The following is an 18,485-nucleotide window of genomic DNA, read 5'->3' as shown; positions in this document are numbered from 1 at the left end:
CTAGCCTGGGAATCTCCATATGCCAAGGGTAAGCCCTAAAAGAAAAGAAAAAGAAATGTTGAATCAGTTTACATTGGGAAATTCAAATTATACAGAAAAAATAATAATAATCTCCATGTGCATGATACAAGTTTTGAAAGAATCAGTTGGTTTGAAAAAAAACACAATATTGTGAAAGGGTAGACAGTAGTAATGTGCACGTACAAAATATGTTTCTGTAAAAATATTTTTTGCATGCAGATTTTTATTCTGTTAAAGTATTGAGCACTTGTGTGTTAAGCATTGCTCTATGTACTAACCTATTGGACTATTAAGCTGCATTTCATCTACGTGTTATCTTGAAATCAGTTTTTGTGCATCGAGTGGGCTGTTTTGTTAACTGTATTTCTGTTATACTGATTTCTGAAGTGAAACTAATCAAAAATCTTAATGTTTATAAATATTGAGAGTGTTCACGTTGTGGACCACAGGGATCTTTAAAAAGACCAAAGTTCTTTAGCACACAGCATTTTGTGCTAACTAAAATATTGAAGGAGGATTTAGAAGTAATTATTTATCAAACTATAGTGGAGATTATTATATAAACGAAAGAACCAGATAAAACTGGAAATGGCCAAAATGTCTGAACAAACCCAAACATATATATAGAAATCATTTCTGGAGCTTTCCTGGTTACATTTCCTTTATTTCTAATAAGAGGCTGTTTTTACTACTCTTTAAAGTATTCATATATATATATATATTTTTTTTTTTTTGGTCTTTCTGCCTTTTTCTGGGGCTACTCTCGTGGCATATGGAGGTTCCCAGGCTAGGGGTCTAATCGGAGCTGTTGCTGCAGGCCTGCACCACAGCCACAGCAACACAGGATCCAAGCCACGTCTGCAACCTACACCATAGCTCACGGCAACGCCGAATCCTCAACCCACTGAGCAAGGCCAAGGATCGAACCCGCAACCTCATGGTTCCTAGTTGGATTCGTCAACCACTGAGCCATGACGGGAACGCCACAAAGTGTTCACTTATATAAAGAAGCATTTGCTAAATTATGTGCTGGAGAGCCAAGAAAACAGGATGTGAAAGAAAGGCTTTAATGTCTAGTCTCTTTCAGATATTTTCTATTAAAAATATTTTGGAGGGGGGCTACTTTGCTATTCTGAGCTACTTTCCTTAAGCTAATTTGCCTATGTATTAGTTTGATTTCGGTTATCTTGTCTTATAGATAAAGAAAAATTTTACTTCAGTCCATCTTTCTTATGTGGAATTGAAACACATGGGTCAGCAGCACCTGGGGCGGTATCCTATTCATTTTCACTTGTGTGGCGATGTGGATTATAAAGGAGGGTACAGACATGCAGCATTTGTGGATGGCCTGTCAATTCACCACAGCTTCTCAAGGTGTATCACTGTGCACGGGACAAATGGCTTGCTGGTAAGTAGCCTCACGTTACGGTGATGCATATTATTGAAACAGTTAACCCTTCTTCATTCTCATAACTTCTCAATTTTATATAAGCAAGCTAGTATACCACGTCTTCCTCTGCTCTGCTCTTATGGAGAAATCTGCTGTTTTTCTCTATTCTTTTGAGATCCGTAAACACCGACATTTGACTCTGCCCCATCAGCTAGGATGAATACTTCTTTTTGCTTTTGTACTGAGCATGCCTCATGAATAGCACTTGTCGCTTAAACCATAGCCAATCTCGTTACCAATGACATTATGTATTTATATTTCTGCAGATAAAAGACACTATCGGATTTGACACACTCGGTCATTGTTTCTTTTTGGAAGATGGTATTGAACAGAGAAACACTTTGTTCCACAATCTGGGACTCCTCACCAAACCAGGCACCCTCCTTCCCACTGACAGGAATAACTCCATGTGCACCACCATGCGGGAAAAGGTGTTTGGAAATTATGTTCCCGTGCCTGCTACTGACTGTATGTGAGTAATTGGAGGAGTGAAAAACTCATGTGTAATGGTCAAGGCCTGTTGGCTCTTGGGAAAGTTGTTTTAGGGGAGATTGTTAGTAGGTGGGATTTTTCTTAACAAGTGTGTAAATCACCTAAAAAATGCTTTTCAGGGCTGTTTCAACTTTCTGGATTGCTCATCCCAACAATAATCTGATTAATAATGCAGCTGCAGGCTCACAGGTAAATTAAAGAGCTTCTGTTTTTTATATTCATGTTTGTGAGTATTCTGGCTTCTATATATGCAATATAGTGTGTGGTAATGTAACTCAAGCACAACCTTGCTTTCTGGTACTGCTTGTTTCATTGAGAGCAGGCTGTTGTTGAGATGGTTCTTATGTTTCTTCTAAATCATTTGTGCCAGTTAGTATTTATGAGTGTAGTTAAGACAGACGCTAAATGGAGAGGAAAAGGTGGGTTAATATCTGGGGTTATCGTGTCATTTCCAGAGTGCATTTTTAGTGTATTATGTACATTCTTTCTGACTTCTCTTGTTTCACTCATATGTTAATGAGCAAAGAAAGCCTTATGAGAATGGGTTATTCTGTAGAATATTATGAAAATGGTCATAATATTGTCCTGGCCAAAAGGTCATGTCCTTTTGTTAAATGCAGGGATTGTATACACTTCAGGATTTCATCTCCTTGGTAAAGCAAGGACTCAACTGTGTGCCTTAAATTATTATATACCTTGAATTGTTTCATATACACATGCACATTCACAGGAATAACTTAAGAGACTAAATGCACTATTTGGGGATGACAGAAATATTTCCTGGCTAAGCTTGGAGAAATTTACATGTATAATTGAGTTTATTTAGAACTGCTAATTTATAATGTAAAAAACGAATCTTTAAGACACAATACTGTTATGATTATATCTGTACTGAAAACTATGGTACAGAAATACGAGCTTTGTAGTAAAACCTAAATATTCATAATTGTACATAATGGCTATTAAAATTTTAAAAAGCGATGAAATGCCTAGCATTGCTTCCCAGGATGAAGTAAAAGATAGTTGAAGGGAGTATTTCTTTAAGATAACCAGAAAACAGGTATCATTGGGTGATGGTAGAATTCATAGCTGTGATTTTTCTTAAAAACATAAAACATAAAATTCTTATTTGACAGGGCAGAGACCTGGCCATTTAATCATTTGAAGCTTCTACTCATTAATTTTTCATCAAATATTTGTTGAGTCCATATGGAATTTGTGTTGTGAGTTCCTAATTGGAAGATGAAGTTTGGGGTAAAGATGATCAAGAGTTTGATGTGAAGCCTTACCCCAGGATCATCTTCTGATCTGTGTTACATTACAAATGAACATCCAAGGCAGAGATTCCTTTCAGCTGTTTACAGAAGTCATGGGTTGAAGATCAAAGAAAATTGCATATAGTTCATGAAAAATGTAGGATGAGGTGGCCAGAAATCCTACCAGGACTCATGTGAGGAAAGAAGAAAGCAGGTCTCTATGTTTTCCATCTCTTGTACGCTTGTCTTCCTTTTTATTTTGTGAATTCTTTCTTTTCTCCCTAGAAAAATGGTTCCGGTAAAGCTCATGTTTTGGCAAGGGTTTTCTTTCCAAAGTAAATCAAACCCTTTCTTCTTGTACCTTTCCACTGCCTTTTACAAAGTTCCCTTTACCTGTTTTGACACACAGTATTTTAACAGGAAACAGCTGCTGCCTCCTTATCCTCCTTCTGCCATCTCTCAACCCCAAACTCCCCTGCATCTTGGGAGGTTTTACCCTGCCCTTAGCTTATAGGGCTATGGTATGGAACCTTCTCCATAGCCCTCCAAGTTTGTTTCGTGCTCCGAAGATTAGAGGTGGCGAACATATTTTCTCAGAGTAATTTGTTTTATTAAGACCCACCTATAAAATTTCATCATGGAAAAGTGCCAAATACTGCCTTCGTTTTGGTGATAGGCTTCCCCAGTTCATCTCTCTAAGCCCCTAAAGGACTTTGTTACAACTAATGTAGTGCTTATTACCTGGATCATATTTTCATCCTCTCGTGTTTTCCATCAGACCATGAATTCTTTGAGAATACTCGTATTGTACACCTGGCATGTACTAGGCACCAAATAAATGTTAACTAAATTTGAATCAATACTATACTTTTGGACTATATATTTGAGTTTTAACAACCTGTGTAATCAAAGTTCCTTAATGTGAAGTTGTCTTTCAATTTACATTGGGCTAGTTTTTAATTAAATTGTGAAATAAAAAATTGTCCCAGGGATTAAAACATTTCATTTCGATTTTTTGAGTGTCAGAATTTTCAAGTTTTTCTGCTGCTCTGGTTTGGGTAAGTAATGCTGAAATTGAACAGACAGGACCCAGACTGAGACAGCATCCTGATTCATGTGTATGGTGGTTTTTTTCTGTTTGGCAAAAATTTGCCTCGGGACAGGAAGGGCATTGGAGTGGTTTGAAAGAAGTCAGTGAGCTCTGCGTGTTGGTGGATAGTTGTTTAATAGGCATGACTCATCTATTGATCAGCTTTGGAGGTAAACAGAAAAAAAACCCAAAAACCCGTATTGCTAAAAGCCGCTGCTGTCCTGGTCACATGGAAGGAAGGGAAGCTTGTTTGGTTCTAATTCTGCATAACTTTTCACAGTACATAATAATGGAAAAGTTTTTTTTTTTTTAAATAAATTTGGGTATCAGCCAATTATTTCTATCTTTTAAATAATTTTATAAGCAAAATTAAATTTGCTTTTTTTTTTCATGCTTGTTCTGTATAGAGGGTGCTGGATAAAGGCAAAACCTTTGAGAGTTAGTTCTGAATCCAAAACAATAAATAATTTGTGTCAAAATGATTAAATTTATTTGTGAAGTGCATAGTTTATGTGAGAGTGTTTGATAGAGTGGCTTTATAATAGGAGGCTTTTAATGATCTTGCCCTTTTAATTGTAGGATGCTGGGATATGGTATTTATTCCACAAGGAACCTACAGGGGAATCCAGTGGATTACAGCTCTTAGCAAAACCAGAACTCACTCCATTGGGAATATTTTATAACAACAGAGTCCATTCAAATTTTAAGGTAGGTTCCTAAGTTTTAACAATCAGTAACTATAATTGACAGGATGAAGGATGGACTATTGTGATTACAACTGAGAAATGTTAGTTTTAGGTAGAACATGTCATCTGAGAAAGTAATTTATGATTAAAAAAGCAGACTCACTACCCTGCCCTTTTCAGGGTATATGGACAACTTTCTACTTATTCATACACAGGAATATATGCCACAGCACACATGTACATGGAATTGGAATGATTTTAATATTGGACTTGACCTATGAGTCTTCATCCTCTTGTTTCTTCCCCTTGATCTTCTTTCCAATCTTTAATATCATCACATGTTTCTAAGGATGTGCAAATTAGATAATATTCTTTTGGAGCTTAAAAAAGATATTTTCTCTCTCATCTCAGTGCTGTTAGGGTCTTCTACTGGACATTTAATGCTGATTATGAAAATAGTGAAGTATTGTTTAAGAATATTTGATCTAATTTAAACGATACAGGTCAAGTTAACAAAAGGCAATTTAGGAACACTGATTTCCATGATATTTGGTGCTCATCCCCACCAAAAATACATCTGGTTCCTTTTTTTTTTTTTTTTTTGCCGCTTCTCGGCATATAGAACTCCCGGGCCAGGGATCACAAGCCATAGCCACTAACTAAGCTGCAGCTGGGCAACGCTGAATCCTTAACCCACAGTGTTCCTGAAACTGCTGATCCTGTCGTGTCACAGAAGGAGCTCCCATCAAGGCATCTTGATATTTTCATTATATGATACAGTGCCCAGATTCTTTACTCTGATGTGCTCTATGTCAAAGTTCAATGAATACTTTCTGTTTATGATATTCACACTTAACCTAAGTGTGGTATGATTTGAAGAGCTTAGAATCATTTTATGAAGACTTTACCATTATTATTTTTTTTTTATCTTTTCTAGGGCCGCCCCTGTGGCATATAGATGTTCCCAGGCTAGGGGTCTAATCAGAGCTGAAGTTGCTGGCCTTCGCCACAGCTCATGGCAACACCAAATCCTTAACCCACTGAGCAAGGCCAGGGATTGAACCCGAAACCTCGTGGTTCCTAGTCGGATTCATTAACCACTGAGCCACGATGGGAACTCCTGATGAAAACTTTAAAGAGGAAAAAATTTTGCACAGAATTATGGTTTTTATGAGCCAAATAGTTGATTAAGGCTAATAATGATTGAAAGCAGCACTTCAAGTGGAAATCCTTAAAATTTTCTAATTTTAAGTGGTATCACCCCAAACACCTTATTCTAATTAATTTTTAAATGTCATACACCATGAGGACATGTAGCAATCTGCTCTATTAATTTAAAAAAATTAGACCTAAATAATGATAGATAATTAGGTTTTAATTTAAGTTTGACTATTCAGAACGAAACCTCTGACTTCCTGCTGAGTACCATTTGGATGTCTCAGAGAGACTAAATGAAATGTGTTCAACATGAAAGTCCTTATTTTTATCCCTAGACTCATTTCTATATCTCTGTTTCAGTGGCTGAAACCACTAGCCACTTCATTGCCCAAACTAGAAATTTATGAACCTTTATTGCTCCCTCTCCTCACCCTTAGATATTTTATTAATAAGTAAATGGTATTGATCCTACCTGTAAAGACTTCTCACTGTCTTTTTCCTGTTATTATTGCCACAAGTCTGGATCATCTTTATTTCTTCACTGAATTACTGCAGTAATTCTTATTTTTTCTCTTATTTCCCTTTTTGTCCCTTTCCAATCCATTATTCATCTTGTAGCTACAGTATTCTTTCTTAACATGCAGTTGATTACATTGCCTTTATTAAAAGTCCCATTATCTTGTCTGTTTAGTGTTTTAATTCTGTATCTTCTTGCATTTACTTCTCTTTAGTGTTCTTTCTTTACCTTTTCTCCCCCCATACATTTCATGTTAGTCCATCTAAGCTTTTTTCTCTCAGGTATACCATGCTTTCTGTCATCTCCAGGCTTGTTTACAGATGTTTCCCTTGAGTACTTTCTTCTGGGTTCTTCAGCTGCTTTGCACCCACCCTTTTGCATTTCATCCCTGACCTGTTTCTTTGCGTCATTAATTCCTTCCCATTCTTCTAGTTTCAGCTTTAGGACTTCTTTTAGGAGCTATTTCCTGAATTCTTTCTCTTCCACTCTCACAAAAGGTTTCATCTTGGTGCCTTGCTTAGGTGCTGCCAAAACATCGTCTTTCTTTCTTATATGCTTATCATATTGGATTGTACTTGTCTATTTAATTGTGTATCTTCCTTGTGGTTTATGTGTCATAACAGCAAAGACCATGGTTTTCTGCTTGATGTATAATGCTTGGTGGGCATTAAATAAATGTTTGCTAAATGAAAGAATGAGTAAAACATAAAAACATACAGTAAAGTAGCTGCTTTGGTAATACCTTTGCTTTGCTGTTTATTCCTTCTCCCTCCTTTTTTGGTGCATGTGATATGCTAACACTTAATTTCCATGAATCATTATATATGTAGTATAACTTGGGATTCATACTCATTTCAGTCCATTATTATATTTTTCAGGCTGGCTTATTTATTGACAAAGGTGTCAAAACAACCAATGCTAGTGCTGCTGACCCAAGGGAATACCTCTGTTTGGATAACAGTGCAAGGTAGAACCAGTCCTTTTAAATCACACTCAAGCCATATCTTGCCAAACTGAAGCTTTCTGAGTTAAGCCATTGTACACTTTTTTCCCACTAACACATTTAAACAGAAGTTTTCCAAGTTTGTAGGAGGGTTATAGGAAAACATTTATTTTGCTATTCTAGATCCTGTGGATGTCTTATTGAGATGCCAAAGAAATGGATGCTTTTCTCCTTTTTGACAGTTAAATCGATGTTAGAAAGAGACTTAAGGAAAAAGAATAGAGATATGTTGAGAAAGGATCCAAATTTGGCCTAAAGTAGAATATGATTCATTGAAAAACAAGCTAAGATGTTTTAATATAATCTCTGAAAACCAAAGGATATGTAATTTATTGTTAGTGGTCAAAGTGGAACATTGTATTAAATCTATTTCAAAGAGGAATGTCTCAAACTTGATGATCAAGCTAGTTCTGGTTCAGTTGTTCATAGTCTCAGATTCCTATCATAGTTGGGCTCTGTGTTACTTTCCTTCGTAACCACAAAATGCGTTTGGGATATGGATCAGCATTTCAACAAAGGTTTTTTTTTTTTTTTTTTTTTTTTTTTTTTAATATGCTGTATATGAGCCAAAATAAATTAAATGTCTCCAATGGAAACACAGTTCTCTGGAAAAGATGGAAACTTAAGGTCACATTCAGTAGAAACTCCGTACCTGTTATTTCTTTATACTTCAAGTTGATTGACCAACTTAAGGATTTGGAAGGGTGCTAGATTTAATAGGCTCTGTTGACAGTCATTTAAGAAAAGGATACCAGGCATTATAATGTTCACAGGGGAATGAAATAGGAGCCGCACTGTAGGTCAGTGAAGTGGGATCCTTGTGACACAGTAAAAAGACATGAGGTCAGGAGAAAACTGGGAATATAAGTTAGTAAAATTACTCATTAAAGATCAGGTGGAGCCTGAAATATTGTAAAGCAATGATCAGATACCTTTTGAGAAGTGGAGAAATTATGAACTAAGAAGAGAATGTTAATTGACAAAGCAAATAAATCTTTGTTAGAAGATTGCTGCTGCTTTTTAAGAATTTACTGTAACTGATAGAACTAATAATATATACTTTGCTAAGTTAGTATTAACAGAAAAAAGAAGTCCTTAAACAGCCCAATTGACTCTTAACTGCCTTAAAAATTTATAACTGAGGGAGTTCGCATCGTGGTGCAATGGTTAACAAATCCGACTAGGAACCATGAGGTTGCGTGTTCGGTCCCTGGCCTTGCTCAGTGGGTTGAGGATCCAGTGTTGCTGTGAGGTGTGGTGTAGGTCGCAGACTGGCTTAGATTCCCGAGTTGCTGTGGCTCTGGCATAGGCTGGCATCTATAGCTCCGATTAGACCCCTAGCCTGGGAACCTCCATATGCTGAGGGAGTGGCCTTAAAAAAGGCAAAAAAAAAAAAAAAAGACAAAAAGAAAAATTATAACTGTGTGTATGTATGGATGGATGAGAAAATATATTTCAGAATCTATTGGTAGTTTAATTATACTTAACAATAAAACAATGGCCTAAGAAGTTCTTTACCACGTGTGTATATATTGTGATAATGGTAATCTTTCCTCTGCTCTCCATTACTTTTCTTACTAGTTTATAAATGCATACATGTTGGTGAGGAATTCAACTCCATTTGGAAGTTGTTATTGAACTGATTGTAGAAGACGAGTAACAAGGCACTTGGCAGCTAGTATATGCATTTAATTTTGTATAAACTGATGTATAGAGTATGCCCACATGCATTCATTCAGTCCAGACATGAGTAAAAGTGATAAAACTCAAACACAAATGAGTAATAAGCCAGCCTGTGAATTAGACATCAGGCTCATGGGATCCAGAAGATATTTAGTCTGTCCATCAGAGAAGTTGACTCAGTAGTTAATCAGTTGAGCCATTCCTTGTGTCTTCAAGTTGTGAAATCACAGGAATCCAAAGATGGGATATTTTAAGTCCAGAAAGCTCTCAGTTTCAGATTGGGAAATTTCGTGTAAAATAGTATAATAGGAGTTCCTGTCATAGCTCAGTGGTAACGAACCTGAGTAATATCCATGAGGATGTAGGTTTGATCCCTGGCTTGGCTCAGTGGGTTAAGGATCCGGTGTTGCTTGAGCTATGGTGTTGGTCATAGATGCGGTTTGGATCCAGCATTGCTGGGGCTGTGGCATAGGCCAGCAGCTGTAGCTCTGATTTGACCTCTAGCCTGGGAACTTCCATATGCTGCATGTGTGGCTTTAAAAAGCAAAATAAATGAAATGAAATGAAATAGTAAAAGAGCATGAGAACCCACTAGAAAATTTAAAGCCTATACTGTAAAGCAGAGAATAATTAAGGGAGAGTTGGGAAATGTGCTGAAAGCTCATAAAGGAAGGTGATGGAAAATTAGGAAAAATCAGCTACATTTTCTACATACCAAATGGGAAAGAGGATGAAAATAAAGGGTATCCAAGCAAGTGGTCAGTGATTGATTTATACAGATAGGAATTTCAGCAAAAATGAGATGACTTCAGTAGAAATTCAGATGTTGTTTTATTGTACCTTTTTTTCTTTTTTTTTTGGCTTTCTTTTAGAACATTATGTAGTTCCCTTTCCAGAACTCTTCCATCTGCTTGATATTATATAATGACTGCAAAGCTCTTTGGCAGCAACTATAATGCCAAAAGGGTGGGTGATGGCTCAGAGTCAGACTTTTTACCCTTTAGGTCAGAGCCATTTCGTGTAAGGGGTCATATATACATTCTCAGGGTGGATATAATACTTTTTAGTTTAGTCTCTCTACAGTCTGGTTCTCTATAATCCTTTCACCAAGCAGCAGCAGCCAGTGACCAGTTAAAAGTAAAATCCGGTTATGTTATTGCCCTGATTCTATCATTCTGATGACTTTCTATCACATTTATTTACCCACCTACTTTATTGAGGTATGACTGACATGTAAAAAACTGTGCATATATAATGTGTAGAACTTGATGAGTTTGAAGATAAGTACACACCCAAGAAACCATCAGGGTCATAGACTTATCCATCACCTTTCCAGGTTACCTTCTACCTCCTTTATGGTCATTTTTTTAAGATTTTTAAAAATTTGAAATAAATTTTTTTTTTTTTTATCTTTTTGTCTTTTTAGGGCCACACTCGTGGCATATGGAGGTTTCCAAGCTAGGGGTCTAATCAGAGCTGTAGCCGCTGGCCTACGCCAGAGCCACAGCAATGCAGGATCAGAGCCATGAGCCATGTCTGGGACCTACACCATAGCTCACAGCAGCGCCGAATCCTTAACCCACTGATTGAGGCCAGGAATCGAACCTGCAACCTCATGGTTCCTAGTCAGATTCGCTAACCATCGAGCCACAATGGGAACTGCTAAAATTAATTTTTTAAGGCAAAGTTCACTTACAATAAGATATACTCTAAGCAGATTTTAAATATGCAATATAGTATTTTTAGCCGTAGATACTATAGTGTAGAGTAGACCTCTATAATCGATTTATCTTACGTTACTAAAGTTTCTATCACCTCCCCATTTCCTCCTCCCTCCAGCCCCTGGCAACCACTTTTCCCAATGCATTTAAAATAAAGAACCACACCTTTGCCTGGCACATGCCTTCCTTTCCATTCTTTCCCTCTTGCTTCTTACTCACCAGCCAGTCTGCTTGTTGTTCCTTGAACGTGCCGAGTTCATTGATGCCTAAGGATTTTTGCACTTGCCATTTTCTGTGTGTAGCTGGTCTCCCATCATACACGTTTGATGAGCACCTACCATGTGCCAGCAACTTTTATAGTAGCATTTGTGCAAATGTTTCCTGATCATATGATTAAGATCTCAACCTGAGGATTTGGTTTTATTTAAAGCTACCTAGCTTCCCCCACCCCAGCTTTGTAAGACTAAGATGGAAATGATTTTTTAAAATTAGGTGGCCTTGGAATTCTTCTCTTGGTGCAGTGGGTTAAGAATCCACCATTGTCACTGTAGCGGCTCAGGTTGCTCCTATGGCGAAGGTTCACTCTCTGGTCTGGCAACTTCCACATGAAGTGATCGTGGCCAAAATAAATAAATAAATAAAGCTAGGGGACCTTATGGAACCATTTGAGTTGTTATAGTTAACAGTTGGGAGAGGGGGTTGGCTGCGCCTGCGGCATGCAGAATCTCCTGGGCCAGAGATTGAATCTGAGCCACAGCAGTGACAATGCTGAATCCTTAACCACTAGGCCACCAGGGAAATCTATAATCTATTTTTTTTTAAGTCTGATACTTTATTTTCTAAATCGAAGTATAATTTAATTTATAATATTATATTAATTTTAGGTATATAACAGTGATGCAATATTTTATAGATTATACTCCATTTAAAGTTATAAAATAATGGCTATATTTCCCTGTGTTGTACAGTATATCCTTGTTGCTTATTTATTTTATACATAGTTTATATCTCTTAATCCCATACCTCCATATTGCCCCTCTCTCTCCCTACTGGTAACCACTAGTTTGTTTCTATATCTGTGTTTCTCTTTCTATTTTGTTATATTCATTTACTTGTGTTATTTTTTAGATTCCATATATAAGTGATAACAAAAAGTATTTGTCTTTCTCTGTCGGACTTAGTGGATTTCACTAAACATAATGCCTTCTATGTCCATCTATGTTGCAAATGACAGAATTTCGTTCTTTTTTTTTAATGGCTAAGTAATATTCCATAAATGTAATCTATTTTAAATTTAGGCATTTTAAAGAGATCAAGCCCAGTTTTAACTCTATATCTAAAACATTTCACCAGCACACAAATCATATTGTAGTTCATATATATGTATGTTGAAACATATGATTAATTTATTAAGTTTATATTAATATCATATATCTGAAGAATTTATGAAAACATGCTATATTTCCTGGTCTGAGGTATTTGTTTTTGAAATGGTTTTATTGCTTAGACTGTTCTGCAATGTTTATTTTATAAGTTGATTTTAAAAAAACTGTAAAATATGAAAGCAGTTCTCTGGAAACTTGTAATTTTTTTTCAATATTTGAAATATAAATAATTAAGTTGCATCTTAAGATTTTTTGTTTGTTTTGTCCTGGTCAAATTTTAATCCTGCTTTTTCACACAAGCTTATAATTGTAAATAGCTGATTTCCATTGCCTTTTCATTATTTTTTTAAAAAGTCCTTTTTTTCTTCTAACCTCAAGGTTTCGGCCTCATCAGGATGCAGACCCTGAAAAGCCACGTGTTGCTGCTTTAATTGACAGGCTCATTGCTTTTAAAAATAATGACAACGGAGCTTGGGTCAGAGGGGGAGATGTTGTCGTTCAGAATTCAGCGTGGGTATTCTCTATGGAGTTATTATCTGATGACACTGATGTATTTATTTGTAAAGCTATTTTTAAAACCCAGTAGACTGAAAGTACAGTGGTGGTTTCTAGAATCACAGTATCATTACTAACAGGCAGGACAAGCTCTGAAGAAGTAGGCTGGCGTTAACTGACTGCAAATGTTTGGAGTAGTCTCATTCTGCTGCTTTTATTGGAACTGAACTTGTCTGGTGACATGAGAGCTTTTTGATGAGATTGAACAGAACTGGGACTTTATATAACAAATACGGTCTATGTCAGAGAGCTAAATAAAGATTTTGAAATTACCTGGATTTTTTTCCTTCTCTTGGAAACTCAAGAGTTTCCTGGTGTTCTTCTACTGCCATTCAAAACAAAAATTTTGAATTCCACCTTAATAAGTCTGTTGACTTATGTCTTAACATGACTTGAGGCAGTAAGCATCTCATGTCTTTTCCATTTGTATAATTTTAGGAGAAGTCTGATGTATGTTGAGCTAGGTTTTAGTGTTCAAGAGACTGGAATTTTTTTTTTTTTTTCCTGGCTGGCAGTGACATTAACTTCCTGACATTCTACCATTATCTCTGACTTTTATCATGCGAAATTTGTTATTGTTTTCAATCTGTAGAAATGGCTTGGGTATTAATGTTGAAAAGTTTTGAAAGGAGTACCATGATCTAATTGTTAAAATATAGTTGTTCTTTAGTATCTGTAGGAATTGATTCCAGGACCCCACCCCAGTCACCAAAATCCTGATGCTCAAGTTCCTTATGTAAAATGGTGTCGTATTTGCCTGTAACTTACACACATCCTTCCATATGCTTTAAATCACCTCTAGATTACTTGTAATAACTAGAACAATGTAAATGCTGTCCAAATAGTCTTAAATATAATGTAAATGCTATGTAAATAGTTGCTAGTATGGACAAATTTAAGTTTTGCTTTTTGGAATTTTCTGGAATTTTTTTTAAGATATTTTTGACCCACAGTTGATTGAATCTATGGATGCAGAACCCATGGGGATTTTCCCTTGGTGGCACAGCAAGTTAAGGATCCAGCGTTGTCACTGCTCTGCCTCAGGTTGCTGCTGTGGCATGGGTTTGATCCGTGGAGTGCAGCCAAAAAAAAAAAAAAAAAAAGAGAGAGAAACCTGCAAATACAGGGGCCAACTATAATGATAAAAATTATAATTATAGCTAACACATATATTGCTTACTCTCTGCCAGACACTGTTCTAAATATTTGAAACTAATTAGTATTTTAATGCTCTCAAGTATCCTATATTATACTATTATCTCAATATATAGGTGAAGCTTATTTTATTATTTCAGCTTGTAGGTGAGAAAACTGAGGGACAGACCGGTTGAGTATCTTGCCCAAGGTCACATAGCTAGTAGTTAGCAAAGCTGAGATTTGAAGCCAGTGCCTTCATTTGGAGCTTATACTTTTGGTTATTGGAAAGTGAAACTTTTATGTGGTCTTAGAGAGTAAACATTATTGAAACTTCCTGGATTTCATTTTGAAAGAAATGCCTCTATTTACATGATGTAATAAATTAAAATGTTCCCTCATTCTTTTTTTCTTATAGATTTTCAGATAATGGAATAGGGCTGACCTTTGCCAGGTTTGTAATTATTTTAAAAATACTTATCTGATTATTTTAAAGCTGTAAGGTACAATAACTTTTGACTTTTTTTTAATAACACATAGAAATGTTGTATCATTCACTATCATGAAAAAAATTGGCACTCACTTCCTGATGCCACTAGAGGGCCCAAGTTACATTTTTATTAATTAATTAAATTCATACCAAAGTAGTAGGTTAATCTAGCTGGAATTACACAGAATGCTAAGCCAGCCATATTTTTTGTGTAGAAGAAAACACTTGAGCTATAGATTAAAGATCTTAAAAAGTAAGGGAAGGCATTCCCACTATGGCACACCTGGTTAAGAATCTGACTGCAGCAGCTGGAGTTGCTGGGGAGGCATGAGTTCGGTCCCCAGCCTGGCATAGTGGGTTAAAGGATCCAGAGTTGCCATAGCTGCTGGGTAGCTGCAGCTTGGATTAAATCCCTGGCCCACGAACCTCCATATGTCCCCAGTATAGCCATTAAATTAAAAAAAAAAAAAAAAAAGTGAACGAATAAAAAGGAAGGAAGTAAAACTTGGGACCAGATTAAATATTTTTTTTTCTTAGAAGCTGGTCTAATTTCACAATGGTCTGAACTTTTTATGTTATATATTTTTCTCCAGATAACATTTATTTCTGTTGCCGCCTTATATATGCATGTCGTCTACTTGTTCAGGACAAGTTCATTCTCCTCATTTGCAACATTGTTGCTTGAGATTAAAATAATTAGTTCTTGGAGTTCTCCCTGTGGCACAGTGGGTTAAGAATCCCACTGCAGTAGCTTGGGTTCAATCCTTGGCCCAGTGCATTGTGTTAAAGGGTCCAGCATTGCCTCAGCTGTGGTGTGGTTTGCAGCTATGGCTTGGATTCAGTCCTGTCCTGGGAACTTCCATGTGCTGTGAGTGAATCCATTAAAAAAAAATTGGTTCTAACTCCTAAATTCTATTTAATTTGTTTAAATATAATTTGCAAACCACATATTAATTTTATAAGAGGTATATTCACAATTTAAAGCCACTTTTTGGTGACTCACTGATATATATTCGAAAAAGCTACTGGCTACTTTGAAAATTTTTAGGTTTTTAAGGTTACAGCTTGCCTTCATTTGAACGTCAGGTTAAATTTCCTAGAGATGTGTGGTTAATGACCGTTCTTGTTTTAACAGTGATGGAAGCTTCCCAAGTGATGAAGGTTCCAGCCAAGAGGTATCTGAATCTCTCTTTGTTGGGGAGAGCACGAATTACGGCTTTCAGGGTGGTCAGAACAAGTATGTAGGCACTGGAGGAGTAGACCAGAAGCCCCGGACGTTACCCAGGAACAGGTAAGCATTGCTTTATCAGGGAATGTTAAATTCAAAGAATAAATGAAAGCCTAGCCCTTAAAAAAGTTTCTGTAATAATCCTGTATGGATTGGTTCCCACTGTGACACTTTTCCCACCTTATTATATTATTAAAACTATTGTTATTGTTCTTATTATTTATATTATGTGTATTATCCTCTGGAATTCTGGAGCATTAATTATTAAACACTTTATAGACTTCATTACCAATTTTATAATGAAGGAACCTATCTTGTTTCTCATTCCTTTAATAAGGTCTTTTATAAGCTGGTAATCTTTTTTTTTTTCTTTTTCAAGCTATAGAAAGTTGCCAGACCATAGACTTATGGACATTGGGTCAGCTTTCCCTCAATATGTGATGTTAATTTTCAGAAATAGCCACTGGAAAAAGGAAATTACCTATTGAAGATGAATCCTAAAAAATGAATTGATAGATGCCAAAGCTGGCTCAAAAGCTAATCATGGCTATATAATTGGTGAGGTTTCAGAGGTTGAAAGGGGTATAGTGGTACTCAGAAGCTGGCTTGTTTTCTGTCAAAATAATCAGTTATTAAAATAGTGCTTAGCACTAGAAAGATTCTTTAGAGCTTTTAGGGAACTATTACCAATTATATGTACCGCCATTCTGAGACACAGTTTGGAGTTGTCCTCATTTTACTTGTGAGAAAACTGGGTAGAGAAAAACTGGTGTTTTAAAAACCTTACATCAGAGCTAATGTTAGAATTCATCAAGCATTGATTCCCTTAAAGCGATATATTGTGTCTGGACATTGGGCTAGGACAGGCCATGGGGATGAGGCAAACCGACTTTGGGGGACCTGTGGTGAGGGTTGGCAGAAGGGCTTAACTTGCTTCTGGCAAATGGCAGCCTATGCTTGGCTCCTTTCCCCACGCTTATTGAGAAATATTAAATGTCATTACTATATGCTACACTTTGTATAGAACTTCTGTAGTCAGACTATGGAAGCCACTGGGAAAGGAATTTCATGGATTTTTAATAGCTAACATTTATTAAATGCTTTTGATGTATTAGGCTCTTTTCTAAATACTTTGTTATTCAGTTAATCCTTGCAAAGCCCAGTGAGGTAGGTGCTGTCATCATCCCGCATTATAAATGAGCAAGTTACTGAAAGAAGCTAAGGTGGAACTCAAACGTAGTTAGTTTGGCTTCAGTGCTCTGCTCTTTACAGTTAGGCTCTAGCTGCCTCTTCTAATAGGTAGATTAAAGAAAAAAGTTTTATTAGTTGGGGTATGGGCTGTAGGATCATGGTGGCCAGTTCATTTCCATTGTTTTTATTTTATACTGGCCTCCAGTTTTATTTCACGATACTATTGCTTCTTTGCTAAGGAGGATTTTTCAAAATGATTCCAAATTGGTTAGTGGATCCACTTTTTATTTTACTGTATCTTCACAACTTTTCTGTGGGAGAGGACATTTTGAGATATATATCCTTAGAAATACATCAAGAGGCATAGATTTTTAACCAGGCTATTTTATTTTCTTGTTAGCATATATGTTTTTATTGTAAAACACTGCCAAGTTGTAAACTAATTAGTTGCTATAGAAATCCTCTGCAATGCCATTAAAGAACTTAATAGGGGAAGAACCTAAGGGATCTAGAATATTATGGGTTTTCTACATTAATTATGGTTAATGACATATGATTAGTAGGTTAAAGAGTTTGTGCTTGAACAGAAAGGAGTAAAATGAATAAAAGGAATTTCTCAATCTAGCCATCCCCTTTGACATATTAAGCCTTGTGGACTTACACATTTATACTTTATCATGTCTCCTTATTGCTATCATTTAATGGCTTGAAAGGAGGTTCTCTCTGTTAAGCACAGATCTGTCTTTTGTCCTTATGCTAGAGCTTTTGGAACCAAACCTAAAATATATGAGTTATCAGATAAAAGATCTCTACTGAGTTGATTCAAGGAAGCAAAACACCTCTTCAGAGAGGCCTCCATTCTCTCTGTAATAGAATCTCTCTCCCATCCAGTCGATTGTATTACTGTGTTTTTAATTTCTTTAAGTACTCAGTATCTGTAATTATCCTTTATTTTTCTGTCTCCTTTCTCACTGCAGTGTGTTTCATTTGATTGAAGGTCTTGTTTGGTTACCATTGTATCCTAGAATTGCACTTAGTGCAAGTAGGATGTTCAACAGTAATTATAAAACAAATAAGTAAGTGAAGTGCTGTTAAAGGGATGGGCCCGTGTGCATTAAACAAAATCCTGTGTTTCAACAGGACATTTCCAATTAGAGGCTTTCAGATTTATGACGGACCTATTCATCTCACCAGATGCACTTTCAAAAAATATGTGCCAACTCCAGATAGGTATACCAGTGCTATTGGCTTCCTCATGAAGAATTCCTGGCAGATAACCCCCAGGAATAATATCTCCCTCGTGAAGTTTGGTCCACATGTAAGTATATTCTTATGGTTCCTACACAGTGACAATGGTGGGAAGAGTAGGGATGGTACATTTCCAAAGACAGAATCACAAACAAAAGATTCATACTGAGTTTTTAT

At 36.3% G+C, this 18,485-nt stretch overlaps 1 protein-coding gene across 4 annotated transcripts in view; it reads left to right on the top strand.

Annotated features, from left to right (window-relative positions):
- The window catches only part of TMEM2 (transmembrane protein 2), an 81,504-nt gene that overhangs the window by 36,945 nt on the left and 26,074 nt on the right, over positions 1–18,485 (top strand). For all 4 annotated transcript variants that reach the window (XM_021064792.1, XM_021064787.1, XM_021064799.1 and 1 more), the window contains exons 8-16: positions 1,220–1,429; positions 1,738–1,943; positions 2,083–2,152; positions 4,889–5,017; positions 7,549–7,637; positions 12,841–12,972; positions 14,570–14,605; positions 15,777–15,932; positions 18,201–18,378. In XM_021064792.1, the coding sequence (XP_020920451.1) occupies positions 1,220–1,429; positions 1,738–1,943; positions 2,083–2,152; positions 4,889–5,017; positions 7,549–7,637; positions 12,841–12,972; positions 14,570–14,605; positions 15,777–15,932; positions 18,201–18,378 (1,206 nt within the window). The remainder of the gene's footprint in view (positions 1–1,219; positions 1,430–1,737; positions 1,944–2,082; positions 2,153–4,888; positions 5,018–7,548; positions 7,638–12,840; positions 12,973–14,569; positions 14,606–15,776; positions 15,933–18,200; positions 18,379–18,485) is intronic.

The sequence above is a fragment of the Sus scrofa genome, chromosome 1 (assembly GCF_000003025.6).
Source record: "Sus scrofa isolate TJ Tabasco breed Duroc chromosome 1, Sscrofa11.1, whole genome shotgun sequence".
NCBI classification, from domain to species: domain Eukaryota; kingdom Metazoa; phylum Chordata; class Mammalia; order Artiodactyla; family Suidae; genus Sus; species Sus scrofa.
This window is presented reverse-complemented; position numbering and strand designations above follow the sequence as displayed.